General features: G+C 34.1%; 1 protein-coding gene across 5 annotated transcripts in view; it reads left to right on the top strand.

The window, feature by feature from the left end:
* Positions 1–15,452, top strand: part of RICTOR (RPTOR independent companion of MTOR complex 2) — a 107,286-nt gene that overhangs the window by 19,425 nt on the left and 72,409 nt on the right. For all 5 annotated transcript variants that reach the window (XM_019650742.1, XM_019650743.1, XM_019650741.1 and 2 more), the window contains one exon: positions 13,498–13,595. In XM_019650742.1, coding sequence (XP_019506287.1) covers positions 13,498–13,595 — 98 coding nt within the window. The remainder of the gene's footprint in view (positions 1–13,497; positions 13,596–15,452) is intronic.

Here is a 15,452-nt window from a genome sequence, read left to right as displayed (position 1 = left end):
CCTTGATCTGACTGAGCATTTTTAGTAAGCCAAGCTTTGCACTAAGGAAGGGCTTCATGGGTTATGAAGTCGTGTAGTTGAAGATTACTGGTGTGGAACGTAAAGGTAAAGCTGAAGAAGCACTTAGAGTTTGTTACAGTTGGCAGAAACGTTAGGGATCACTTAATGCAGTGAGGCTTTTTTAAAGAAAAAGAGGGCTCCCCGTATACCAAAGGTAGGTCAGCTGTTTATGCATTTTGAGGAGACTGGTGACAATATTAAGATCGCTTGAGATAAACTAGTCAGAATATCTCTCCCCATCGTTGGTTGTATTGTACGTTAACACACACGCACACGTAAAATAATAATTCCAAGCTATGTGAAACAGTATTATTTCAGACCTTATTGGTAATTTGTACAGGTCTGGATTAACTACAGTTTACTTTTGTAATACTGTAAAACTAAGACATGTAAATTTAAGCTATTTTGCTTTATAAAATTAGCATATCATTCCTATTTTGAAAATATACATCTCTAATTATGACTGTGAAATGAAAACTTAGTTTGTAGTAGGGAAGATCTAGAATCAAATTCTTGCTTCATAATTTGCAGGGAAATATCTGACTTGCTATTTAATTGAGCCTAAGTTTTCTTATTTGTGAGTAGGAATATGATGTGCATCTTGCAAGGCTGTTGTAAGTGTTAAGTGAGAAAATTTGTTCAAGGACACTAGCACAGTGTCTGGCAAGTACTTAGATGAAAACCCAGAGGGCATATAAATGATCATTTTATTAATAATATAAATAATAGTTATTCATCCATTCTTTTGATCATGGATGTTTGGGTTGTTTATAGTTACAAACAATGAATTTTACACAGTCTCATACATAAATCCTGGTACTCATACTCAAATTTCTCTAGGTTATAAAAGTTGGTGTAGAATTACTGCTTACATGATTTTATATATATTTATATACACACATATATCCTCATAGTAGCAATATGTAAGAGTTGTTCTTGATTCATACTTTTGTGAACAGTGGATTATCAGACTTATATTAAAAATACTTTATTATGAAAATTTCAAACATATACCTAAGTATAGAAAAAAGTATAAGGCACCCTCATATATTCTTCACACCACTGTAACCGTTATAAACATGTGGAACAGTCTTATTTCTTCTGTATATATTCCTCCTCCTCCTCATTTATAATTTTAAAGCAGATCCCAAGCATATATTATTTCATTTGTAAATATATCAGTATGTATCTCTAAGGATAAGGGCTTTTGAAATATATAGCTGCAATACCATTGATACAACTAAGTAAATTAACATCAATTTCTTTATATCATCTACCGTAATATTCAGTTAGTGTTCAAATTTTCCTGATTGTCTTACAGATATTATTTTGAGTCAGGATTCACACAAGATTCACATACTTTTAATTTTTTATATGTTAAAAAAAGGTAAACTGTTCATCGAATTGCTTTTCTCTCTGGATAATCTGTCTTTTCTGTCTGCATTAACAATTTCTTTTTGTTTTGGTCCTAAACATTTTGAATAAAGTGTGTTTAAATGGTTATTTATCCTACTTTGGGATTCATTGGACATCCTGATTCGAAGCATTTCATGTCCTTGAACAGTTATGAAAAATTCTTAATCTTTGACTTTTAGAGACTTGTATCCCCTTCATTTTCTCTTATTTCCTTTAGGAATTCTTATTACATGCATGTTAGACTTTCTCATTATCTTTCTTGTTTTTTAAAGTCTTTCATGTATTTCACCTCCTTTTCTCTTGGGGGCCACATTCTGTATAATATCTTCAGATGTATCTTTCAGTTCATTAATTCTCCCCTCAGCTGTGTTTATTCTGTTTATCCCTCCATTGAGGTTTTTATTTCAATCATCTTTGTATTTCAAGATGCTTAGAACTTTTCTTTAAATAATGTTTTCTTGAATCTTGTTTTTAATTATTTCTTTCCTTTATGCCTGAGGTTTGCAAGTTATGGCTTGCAAATCTTGCAAATATGGCTTACAAATACTGCATTTGTAAGTAGTTTTATTGGGACGTAGCCATGCTCACTTAAGTATAGTCTGTGGATGCTTTGGTGCTACAATTGCTGAGTTAAGTAGTTGCGATCCAGATTGTATGGCCTTCAAAGCCTAAAATATTTGCAGTCTGACCTTGTATGGAACAAGTTTGCTAAACCCCCTATTTAGAAAAGTAAAACATAATTATTATTTTATTGTATATATATGATCATTGTAATAGATAAAGTCATTTTAGATTTTTTTTTGTTTATTGTTTCTTTTATGGTGGTTTATTTTCATGTTTTCTTCTGCGTTTGTGATTTTTGCTTGTGTACTTAAATTGGTTAGGTTATCTTGACTAAGGATGGCTTACCTGGTTGGGTGAATGGATTAGGTGAGTCGGGGTTAGTGGTTGAATTTGCTTCAGCTTGCTGCCTGGGACTATCACGTTGGGATTTTTTTGGACCATTCAAAAGAGTACATCTGAGTTCCAAAGCCACATGCGGTGGCTTCCAAGTCTCAGGGAAGTCTCTTTTTAGTTCTTTTGTTTTTGTTTTCAGCTTTGACGAGATCTACGTTTCTTTGCTCTGTGCCTGTTAGATGAGTGTTCTTCTAATTTACACTTTTTCCTAGGGTGTATTCTTTCCTAAGGTCTGACTTTATATACAGTGGACTCCTTGTCTTGCACTGGACCAAGGATTAGCCCAGTCCTCAAGTCCTGCACTAAACTCCAGAGCAGTACTCCTCAAACTTCAATGTGGAGGTCCCCAAGGCCACCCCCACGTTTGATAATTTGGTTGTAGGACTCATTATAGCAAAAGGATACAAAGCAAAATCAGCAAAGAGAAACAGTACATGAGGTGAAATCGGGGGCAAACCAGGCACAAGGTTCTAGTGTCTTCTCCCAGTGGGGTTACACAGGACACATGCATTCTCCCCAGCAACGAATAGGGACAACACATGAAATATTGTCCCTCAGGGAAGTTCATTAGAGACGCCACCCCCAGGGTTTTTATTGAGGACTTGATAAGTAGGCATCGTCAGCCTGGTAGGTAACAAAATTCCAGACTCAAAAACGGAAAGCAGGTGTTCCGCATAAACCATATTGTATGTATAAACAGTTCAGGCCCAGTGAGCCGCTCTTACCAGTTAGGGTGGTAAGAACCCTCCCAAAATTTGTTTTCAGATGCCAGCCAAAGGCCAACCTTGTAAGCAGGCCTTTTTAAGGAAAAGCAGTTAGTCCTGCTAGGTTAACTTTCTTCTGTATAAATGTACGAATGAAGCACCAAGAATCTTGTTTTAATGAAGAGTCAAATTCAGTAGGTGTTGGGAAGGCCCAAGACTGCATTTCTGATATGCCCCCATGTGGCACCTGTGTTGGTAGTTCACAGATATACTTTGGTAGCCAGGTAGTTTCTCTGAAGGCTAGAAGTCCTTTTAACACTAGTATTTTTATTGTAAACAATAATTCTTTATTTTGAATTGATAGAAAATTTTTTTGTCGGAGGTTAAATTCTCTGTGCTGACAAACGTTTATTTTTGGAGTGATATGGTTTATTTCTTATTAAACTTTGACTTGAATAAAGAGATCTACATTGTGCTTCAGTATTGTCACATATTTTGTGTCATTGGGAGAATAGAAAAAGTGACAGTTTCAATAATGACAGTTTTGTAGAAAAGAGTACAGGATCTGAAATTCTTTAATTATACAGGCCCTCAATGTCTTATCCACAACTTTGAAAACCCCAAAACTTTGCAGATGAAAGCTATTTCCATCAATAATTTGACCTGACAAAGCCTAATCTGACCTCAACTCATTAGGCAGCAAAACCTTACCAGAATGTGTATTATCTCAATGTGCCTATTCACATTTCACCTAAAAAATATTACTGTATGTGAATATGCAAAGCTGCCCATAGCCCTGCTGGGGATGTTAAATCTGTGGTATATTATATTTTAAATAAAAAATTTTGAATTCCTAAACCTATTTAACCCCAAGATTTCAGATGAAGGATCATGGTCCTACAGTAGAAGCATGTAAAACAAATATGTCTCAAAAGTACTACTGGAATGCATAAATAAATATAAAAAATATTAGCAATTAATGGATCATATTCAAACTCCCTGTTCATGCAGCATATAACCAAAGAAATGCATTATATTGGTTTTAAATATTTCAAAGCTTTTAAGGGTTAAATTTAAAGAGCATTTGTAAATTTACTTTTAGACTTCGTTAGTGTTAATGCAGTTATTTATGCATGTTCAAGTGAAATGTAGGGAAAGTAACAAATAGTAAATTTGTACTAGAGGACCTGTTTACACTTGTACAAATTAATTTTGTGTTATGGTATTTTTGCCTGATTAAGATCATCATTGACCAGGGCTCATGAAAAAGATTAATTTATCATGTTTCCATTCATGCATGGAACTCCGGATTAGTCAGTATGTTTTTGTTTTGAGAATATTAGGTGAGCTGCGTATATAAATGATGTATGTAAATGATTTTACTTAACCATAAAAATCACAAATAGAATGCTAAATATGGTAATATCTGCAAAGTTCTTAATATTGTGTAAAAAAGGAACAATTGTGATATAGTCTATATAAGAGGAGCTTAAGATACTGTCTCAGTAATATTTGGTGACTACCCAGATGTAACTTCCTAATTTCCTACTTCAGTTAATATTACTGTTGCCTGAGGAAGGAAATTTTGGAATTTTTTCTTAAAGGGTGAGTTAATTTAATTACAAGACACATTGAATTTGAGGTGCACAGACCACCAAACATAGATTGAGACGTGTTGCTTTAGTTGAAGATAAAGTATAGAATTGAATCTTTGAAGCACTGCTTTTTTATTTATTTAAAGATTAAAATTGAATATGTTAAAGTTACGGACAGTCAAAAGAGAAATCTTGAGGGCAACAGAAGAACTTTAGGGGATGCTAAGGGGAATGAAACAGGAGAAGGGAATACAGGCCTTTAAGGGGGAGACACACAGTGAACCGTGAGAAATGAAGAGGACCAAGGTAGTGTAATTGTAATTATAGGAACCGAAGTAGAGAAGGTGGCATTGATTGGCATTGGACGGTACTGTAATGGACAAGTCAGGGAGTTTGAAAAGCTGAGAAAAAGCCCTTGAGTTGGGCAAATAGTAAACATGAGGGAAACATTAGTGGGATGGTGGCCTAAGACGCCTGCGATGGAGTTTGGGAGGTGATGAGGTAAGAATTAACTTGAACCTCAGGGAGATTTGATAAAAGAAAGGAATGATGTTACTTAGAAAATGGCAACCAGTGGGCAGAAGCATCTTTTTTGAAGACAGGAAAAAGAGTTAATGAAAGAGACTGAGATCAATGAGAAATAGTGAATAATCAATGATAGAAGTATTGTAATGAGATAAGATGTGGAATCAAGAATACAAATGGAAAGATTATAACATTATAATAACATGTTTTTCAGATATCTAACCCATACTCAAATTGAGTGTCCTGCAGCCAAAGTGTATTTATACCCTTTGCTCCTTTATTAGTTTCTAAGAGGGTAGACCTTAATTGCATTCATTGAAGCCACCTGTCAGACAAGTGATCTGAACTATAAATAGTCATGTTTCATGGAGAAAACAGAAACAAAGTAGCTGTACACCAACTTCTAAGTAATTCTAATAGGCTGGGTGTGTATCACAATTGTGTCAGCCCCTAGGCACAGCTGCTCTATTCTTTTACAGAGTTCATTTATGGTGAATTGTTTCAGAGACAAACAGCATTTTTCTCTTATAATAAGAGACTTAATTAGGGGACTGTGGAAACCTAATGGTTTTACAAATATCTTTGTGAAATATGAGAGATTGAGACATGGAAACTTTAGCAGAACATCCAGTGATTGTAATCTATACATAATAATTGCTTTTAGTTATTTTTTACTATCTTAGAAAATGTTCTAGTTGTAGACTGTATTTTCCATGTTGATTTTCTGTAGAAAAATAACATTAAAATAAATGTCATGACAAAGATTTCTTTGACAGCCACTTCTGTAATGTGGTGAATGGCCTTTGTGTATTCTTTGTATAAACTTGTGTATACTTTGTACTTGTGTAAAAGTAAAAAAGCTTTGTGCACTTGGTTACAGTTCTTTATCATAGTTATCTCATAACAAGTGTTATAATCCAAACATTCCACCCATCTCTTAATATTATTGTGAAAAAGAGAAACATGAACTTTAGGAAAGCACTTTATGATTTTTTTTTCTATCAAGCAGCTCTTCTCCATTTTCTGTCTCAAACATCTGAGCCATCTTTACAAATTCGTAAATTACCGTGTAGAAGTAAATAATGCTGGAATGATGAGAGGATTGTTAGGTAAGGTCATAGTTAGGCTTTACTTGTTTATCTGACTAGTGGAGCTTGGGAACATGATGTCTAGCACTGCCATGAATGTAAATTATAATGCCTGAAGCAGGTAGGGGAGTAGGAAGTCAAGTATCAGAAAGGTGATTTTCTGAAGGTAGATAGATAGAAGGCTTAAATTTCTACCTTTTTGTTTCCTTTTGTATGTTTGTAGGCATTGTCATTTAAAAATTTTTGATGTTTGACAAATTTGAATGGGTCAAGGCAGTTACACTGTTAATTATGTAAATTGATTTGTTCTTACCTTAGAAAGTGAGATTCCTTTTCAAAGCAATAGAAAGATATTTTGGGGGAATAGTATTTTTTGTTGTTTCTTAGAGTTTGAAAAAGAGATGCATTTTAAAGCAGTATGATCTTTTTTATTTGTTCCTCTTTTACATACAGCTGTACTGTAGCTATTGTTTTTATAATTAATCATAAGATAGTATTTCATTGAAAATACTTGTACTTTAATATTCACAGTTCTGACCTGGGTACTTCTTTTGCTATAAATGCCAGATTGTGAAAAGTCAAGTTAAAGTAGCAAATTCTTGTTTACTATAAAAGGAGAATAAACGTCTGTAGTATCTAATAATATTAAAAAAATGTTTTTTATTCTTGTTTTTTTTAACCATTAATTGAATTATACTTAGAAAAAAGTGAATATATTACGTGTATTGCTCCATGAATTTTCACAGACTGACACATTTGTGAAACCAGCAACTATTGGGTTGTTGGGAAAGTCATGACATATTTTTCTGTTTTTCAATGCAAAAATGCGTCATGACTTCTGACGACCCAGTAGATCAAGAAATTGGTCTATTTTTAAAGTTTTTATGTTTTTATTTCTGAATAGTGTGTTCATTTATTCAACAATTATTTTTTGAGTGGTTGTGTGTCAACCATTGTTCTTGGTATTAGGATGATATCACAGTGGTGAACTAAAACAGACTTGCATTGTGGAGAGATAAATGTCAAGTAACTGTACAAATAAATGAATAATTTCAAACTGGTGTGTACACTGAATATACACTCTTTTATGAAAGGCAGTATAATGAAGTACACTGTAGGGTATTTTATAGTGGATAATAAGGGTAGACTCTAGAGTCATATTGTTTAGGTTTAAATATTATTGCCACTTCTGGTATTGATGTGACTTTAGACAAGAGAACTAATGTCTCTTAACTCATTTCTTAACATAGAGATGATGATAGTAATAGTACCTAGTACCATGAGGTGTGGTAAAAAAAATATGATGAATGTTTAAATTAAAAAATTAGTTACAGTAAAAGACACATTGCCATTACTCAAAATACTCCCCCTCACTTCGAACACACTTATCCCATCATTCTTGCCACTTTCGGAAGCAGTTCTGGAAGTCCTCTTTCGTAAGTGTCTTTAGTTGTGCTGTCATGGCTGCCTCGATGTCCTGAATCATTTTGACTTTGGAGGAGAGCAAGAAATAGCACGGTGCCAGATCCGGTGAATAAGGGGGATGAGGATACACCATCATTTTTTTATTTGACAGAAATTGCCATACCAGCAGAGATGTGTGACACGGAGCCTTTCTGTTGTGATCACAAAATATGGTGAATGCTGCTGCCGAGTGCTATCCAGTGGAAAAGTGGCGATCTTCAATATGGGAAGCAACACATAGAACTTTAGTAACAGTGTATGACACGTTTCAGCTTGTTCGGTGCAGTAAGTCGGGTGTGAGCTACAGTTGAGAGAAGGTGTGTTTTCAAGAGTGCAGTAAATCCCCTCCATCATGACAGTGCTCAGTGTCACACATCGCTTCTGGTACGGCAGTAGCCCGAAGCAGTGCTTCCTCAGCTTGTGAACCTGTGGGTAAGGGTGAGAAGATGTAACCCCAGTGGCTTTTCTGGTGGAGGAGACAGATTTGCTGCTGGCTTTGCAGAGGTGGTAATACCAACTATCATCGTTTCCATTATTTTTAATCAGTTATGCCTGCTCACAATAATCATAGGTAATGGGAAGGATATAATTAAGTACATATCAAATTTATGTAGTCATGTTCCATTTTGTTATATTAAATTCTTAAGGGCCCAACTTTCCTATCTTGTTACTTGTGTAACATTTGTTCATAAATATTCACAGTAAGTCACAAAAAATATTGTTCAGCTCTGCTGTCACTCTGATTTCCTCTGAAAAATTTAAGAAGGCAAATAAGACGATAAAAGTTTCTACTTTAAAAATGAACAAACCTCGGATCATGAAAGTAAAACTAAAACATAATAACAAAAATTTATTAATTTAGACACACTATTATGTGAGTTAAACGTATGCTTCAGCTACCCACATAACTTTCACTTGATAGAAGCATAACAATTGTCTCTGCTAAACAAATAATAACTTCTAACTACAGTTGCTACTATTATCTGTTATGGATTAGGCACTGTATTAAATAAGTTACACCTCACAACACAATTTGGAACAATGCTGTCAATGTAGGTAATTACTGTTTTCACTGTTGATAGGAGAAAATGAATGCCGGTGAAGTTAAGTGATTTAACCAAGGTTACATGGTTTGTAGATGAATAAGCTACATTTGACTTCAGTTCTTTTTCATTCCAAAGTTTTTGTTCTTTCCATTACTCCCAAACAGCTATATGCCAGTAGTTCTTGGACATTAATTTACTATGTGTACTTGAACCTAAATTAATATAAAAATCAATTTTGTGTTATATTTATTAACAGGTAAAGACATTAATATAGTTTATTGCAACTATATGTTTCAAAGCAGTGTACATTAAAAACAGTTTTAAATAAATGTATGTTTACTCACACACATATACATATATGTGAGTGTGTATACACACACATGCACATTACACAGAGAATTAAGCCAGAGAGGGAATTTATGTGTATGTATGTCAGTAGATATGTAGATATAGATAAAAGATTTACTTACTGTAGTTTGCTCTTGGTGGTTTTCTGTATGTATGTGTGTATCTCTGTATATGTGTATGTGTTCATATAATATTAAATTGCTGGATACTTAGAGTTGACTTCAGTTATTTCATCACCTCCAGAGAGCTACATCAGGAACAAGCATAGGACTTACAAGTTATACAATAAGAGGAAAAGAGCCCCTGTAATTCTAGTAGTTCTTTTGTGTTTTGCTTCCTTGCAATTGAATGTTTGGCTATCATAGCCAGCTAGCCACGTTTTTATCCCTCCTTCCTCTATACATCAGCAGGTTTCCTAACCTTCAGGGCTTCAGAGAATATCCTAGTAGATTATCTCATTTGTGCTTTATACTTCTCAGTACTGTAATCAGTAGACAGTTTTGGAGAAGCTAAATTGGAAACATTAGGTGAAAGTAATAAAGAGATGTAAACCTCTCCTTGAATTTCTTTTTGTTTCTCTCCCATGTCTCCCTACCCAAAAACCACGTTGGTTTTAGCTTGCTCACAACTCTTCCTAGTGTAAGTTCTGACTGTCTAGTAGTGTAGGAGTTGACAAACTTTAGCTCCTGAGCCAAGCCCATTTTATCAAAATGTAGCCACATTTATTCATTTATGTATTTTCTACGATTGCTTTCTTGGTACAATAGCAGAGTTGAGTAGTTGCCACAGAGACCTTATTGCCTGCAAGTCTATACTTATGCTAATCTTATTATATGAACCTTTACAAAAAAAAGTTTGCAGCAGGTGAAGAACCCAGGGATTTCTCATCCCATTACCATAGGAACATGGTAGCACATCAGCATTTCATAGTATTTCATGTATAAAATGGCCCTTAAATTCTTGAATTGGTCAGAGAAGCACTAGTTTCTGGGAGGAAACGTGTTTTGTCTTTCAGCAAATATATCATGAAGAAACTTTTAAATTTTCCATAGTTGGGGGGTTCCTAGGAATTAATTATATAAAAGAAAGGGATGAGGAGAGGAAGGAAGGAGAAAGGCTGGTTCACTTTGATTTGGATTGACTAACGCCTGTATGATAGTGTGTTTGGTTCATTTTATATCATTATTCATTAGACATTTGACCCAATGCTGGTTTCTTACCACCTGTCAATTTTCAAATCATGTGCATGTTTTTTTGTTTTTCTATTAATGTTGTTGATTGTCGGTTTTCTTCCACTTGTAGGTAAGGTCCATTAAAGAAGGATCTGTCGTGCTCATTGATGTGTTTTCAGCACCTAAAATGTACCTGACCATAATAGGTGTTCAGTTAATAATAGGTGTTCAGTTAATAACTCAGATATGAGATTTTATTTTTAATATGATTGTGTAACACAATTGTGTAAGACGATTATAACAAGATTATGGATTTTTCAAAAATGTCTGCAACCAGTTTGTACCTAGAAAATAAGCAGTAATTAGAAATCAGAAAGCCTTTGTGAAGTATATATCTTCTCAAACTGATCATCTTAACTATTAGTCCTATCGAATCATTACATAGTAGTAAGTGGGTTGTCACTTCAGTGAAACTTTTTGTTTGGTGCCTGACAACCTAATTATAAATTGATGTAAAATGGTTAGGTTATATATTTCCATTAGGCGAATGGCTTTAATCCTTAACTCTGACTTTGCAAATTACTGTAAGTTCTAAATTACCTTAAGGGTGGTTGTAAAGTTTTTATAAAGTTCTCAAATATAGTTAAATCATTTTAACATCATTGGCTTATTTATAATTTTTCTTCCTCAGTCTCTCCAAACAGATACCACTTATAATAACAAAAAGATATTACTAAATACTAACAGCAATGTATCCATGGTACCTTGGAATTCTTCTTAATTAGATTTGATCCCACCCAATGATAAGCTGTTTTCATTCCACTTTTAAGATAATTTCAAAGAGTCACTAATTATAAATGTATATTCTAAAACCACTTAAAATTAGATTCAATTTCATTGGAATTAAAAAACATATTATCCAAAATTTGTAGGAGATGCTCTATGATCAAATGAATGATTTCAGTATGGTGTAATTTCAAAGTGATTGGAAATAGCTGGGTTATGTAGCGTGCTTAGTGGTTTGACACTAACCAGTTTGTGGTGTCGCGGCCAGCATCCAGTATCACAGAATGGAAGAAGGTAGGCAGATGCAAGCTAAATGCAAATTAGGATAATACAAACAGTTTCATTTACTGAAGAAAACACTAATTCAAAATACATAGCTCCTTGGTTTTGTGTGAACAGATAAAAATCTCAAAAGGAAATCATAATGGCTCTTACACTAAAATATCAGCAGTGCGATAGTTTTATTTTTTTAGATTGTGCTTTTTTTTAAAATAAATAGGATGCTGAATATATTAATAGAAAAATAGCTTATAGCAGTCTGAGGTAGCTGACAGTATTCCAGTGGTTGGCAGCTACAGACCACGGGGCCGTATTTGGTTGTGGCCTGTATTTGGAAAGTGAGGGAGCTAAAAATGGTTTTTATACATTTTATAGTGTTTTTTTCCTTTAAATATTTTAGGGATGTTCTCCTGTCTTCTCATTTGCCTTGTTTCCCACGAGAAATCTGCTGTCATCCTTTTCTTTGCTCCTCTCAGTAACTTGTCTTTTTTTTTTTTTTTAATCTGGTTGCTTTTAGGATTTTTCTTTACCAGTAGTTTTGCAGAATTTGGTTTGATTCTGATGTGCCTTGGTCTAGTTTTCTTCATGTTTCTTATGTTTGGGCTTGGTTTTGCTTCTTGGATTTACTGGCTTGTTTTCACCAAATTTGGAAAGTTTTCATCTATTATTTCCTCATAATCTTTCTGTCCCCTATTTCTTTCCTTTGAGGACTCCAGTTGCACATATTTTAATTGTTAGGCTGCTTGAGGTCCCGTAATTAACGGATGTTCTTTTAATGTATTTTTTTCTCTTTGTGTTACAGTTTGGACAGTTTCTGTTGCTTTGCCTTCAAGTTCATAATTCTTACCTTCCGTCAAGGCTACTATGGTGTTATTCCCATCCAGTATATTTCATCTGAGATACTGTTTTTATCTCCAGAAATTCAATTTGAGTGTCTTTTATACTTTTCATGCCTCTCCCTAACTTTTTGAACATATAGACTACAGTTATAAAAACTGTTTAAATGTCCTATTCTGCTAATTCTAACGTTTGTGTCAGGCCTGGGTCATTTTCACTTGATTGATTTTTTCTGCCAGTATAGGTCATGTTTTCCTGCTTCTTTGCATGCATTCCTGATAATTTTTGAGTGCATGCTAAGCATTGTTTTGCTTTATTATGTGCTTCATATTTTTTCCTGTTCTTAAAAATCTTTTTGAGCTTTGGTCTGAGACACAGTTTAGTTACTTGGAAACAATTTAATTCTTTCAAGTCTTGCTTTGAGGATTTATTAGGTGGGATCAAAAAAATGTTTAGTCTATATTTGATTTTTACCCACTGCTGAGCCAAGACTTTTCAATCTGGCTTTTAGGAAAAAGCACAGTTCCCTGTCGTGTATGAATCCAGGGTATTCTTTCCTTTAATTCTTTTGAGAGGTAATCTCGCACACATGCACCAGTCGTTGCTGTACTCACTACCGAAAGGATCCCTTTGCAGATCTTCAGAGAGTCTCCCTCTGCAGTGCTCTTTTCTCTAATACTTCTTGGTCTCCTTGGACTGTGAGCTCTGTCTCTTCAACTCATTTTGCCTAGGTTTCCCCTCTCTGCACCAAGGCCTGGAAACTCCTAAGACAGTAAGCTGGGATAAATTGTGAAGCATACTTGCTTGTTTCTCACAGATCATTGTTCTTTATTTCCTGATGTCCAGTGTCTTGAAAGCTGTAGTTTCACATAGTTTGTCCAGTTTTATAGTTGACTCAAGTAGGACAGTATTTTTTGGTGCCCATTTCTACATTGTAGCTAGAAGTGAAATTTGGGATATTGAAATTTAAGGTTTAGTGGTATAATTCCAGGTGATGACAAGAGGTGGACCATAGGTTTGAGTGGAGTATAGATGTGAAGGTGATTGCATGAATCATCCACGTGGACCTTGAAGTCACCTTAAGTAGATGGATTTGAGATAGAGAGTAAGACTTTAAACCAAGAGCCAAGTTGTGAGGTTTTAATACTGCATGTTTTATGTATTTGGTTAGGAAAATACTTTTCTAAAATTATGTTAAATTATCTTGTCTCTTCTTCCAGAACCTTCTGATAACTTGAGGGAGATTCTCCAAAATGTGGCCAAATTGCAAGGGGTATCAAATATGAGAAAGCTAGGCCATTTGAATAACTTCACTAAGGTAAGTAAATTGAATCTTTATTAATATTATCATCTAAAATTTTTTGTTCCTTATTATACTTAATAGATGCTTCTTAACCATCATTGATAAGGAATTCTTGAGTATTCACTCAGAGGTTAGTGCTTTCCTATAATGCTTCTCATGGATTTTGTGATGTGTTTTTAAATTTAAAAGTGTATTTGAATAATGAAAGTATTATATGCTCGTTGTAGAAAATTTGGTAGGTTCAGAAAAGAATAAAGCAACAAAAATCACTGAGAAGTCCATAATCCAGTCTTCATTGTGTTTATTTCTCTTGCCTTCTTAAACTTATTTTTATGTGATAATATATGATCAATTTATTTGTACATATGCACATATATGTGGTTCATTTCATGGACATAATCATAATTCCCAGAGAAATACTAGAACTTTCTTTCTCTGATACTCTATTTCCATTATCTGGATCTCAGTTAGAGCCCAAGATAAAAGTAGGGACCCTCATCCCAAATAAATATTGACTTGATCTCTATTGGCAGCCAAGAATTCCCGAGTTTGATGAATTGGTATGTTTTTTAGCCTGTTGGACAGCCAACTCTTGGAAAAACTAACATGCCTATTATTTGAGGTGATGTTGTAAATAGAAATCAGAATGGATCCTTTGGGAAAATTTTTTTACCCTTTTTAGTTTACTAAATATAAATTGTCCTCCATTTTAAACGTAGGTGTAATTGTATGTTTTAACCCCTTCCTACTGTATGATTCATGTACCAGCAGCATTGGCATCACCTTGGAGCTTGTTTTCACCCCACCCCTGACCTACTGAATCAGAATTTATACTTTAATAAAGATTCTCGTGAATTTCTATGTACATTAAAGTGTGAGCAGCACTCCTTTACAGCACTCTTTTAACCCTCCAAAATCTTTAATTCTTTGCTATCTAGTAACTGGACTGTAGCTTGGGTTTGATTTGATTTTATAGAAATAAAAGGGGATGAGGATATGGTCACTATGTAACAAAAATCTTTTTAATATGATATTGTGTATAAATATAAAATAGGTTAGGTTTTTTTTCATGGTTAGGGAATAAAGTACATATGCATTTATTTTTCTTTGGCGAAGTTTTGAAATATTCTGGCATTTATTTTTATATAACAGTTGAGAAAATTAGGGATGAGAAAGTGATTTTTTAAAAACAAATTTCAAAAACATTGAATAGATGCTTGAGAAGGGGTTTTCAGAAATATCCCTGTTTATGAATGTAATGAAAATCTTCAAACACCTTTCTTCAATGTGCTAGTCAGATAACGTTCAAGTCTTTAAGACCTCAAGTTGTTCAAAGGTTGCAGAACGCGACTCCTGATTTCACTCCCTTCTATTAAATTTCCAGTTTTATTTCACCATTCTTCACTCAACTCTTAAGTCTTACCACTTGCTTAGGTTTAACTGTTAAAAAATTAGTAGAGATTTATATCCTGTTTAAACTCATGGTTTCTGTCATATCAGGTTGATACCTAGACACGTAGCTTCACATCTCTTGACAACTAGGATTCTGAAAGTTGGAGACAGATACAAGAATCACACTGGCCCCAGTGCAGGTCCTAAAGCAATCTTAGAATCTAGCTCAGCACTGTCTAGAGGAAATGTAGTGTGATTTTAAAACTTCTAGTAGTCACACTTAATAAGTAAAAGGAAACTGAAATTATTTTAATAATATATTTTCTTAATCCAGTATGTCCATATTATCATTTGATGTAATTAGTATAAAACATTTTATATTGTATGGGATATTTAACATTTTTGATACTAATCTTTGAAATCAAGCGTGTATGTTACACTTAGAGCACACCTCAGTTCAGGCTAGCCAGTTGCCAATGC

This window comes from Hipposideros armiger, unplaced genomic scaffold (assembly GCF_001890085.2).
Source record: "Hipposideros armiger isolate ML-2016 unplaced genomic scaffold, ASM189008v1 scaffold_146, whole genome shotgun sequence".
Lineage (NCBI taxonomy): Eukaryota > Metazoa > Chordata > Mammalia > Chiroptera > Hipposideridae > Hipposideros > Hipposideros armiger.
The sequence above is the reverse complement of the archived record's forward strand: the minus strand, read 5'-3'. Positions and strand labels throughout refer to the sequence as shown.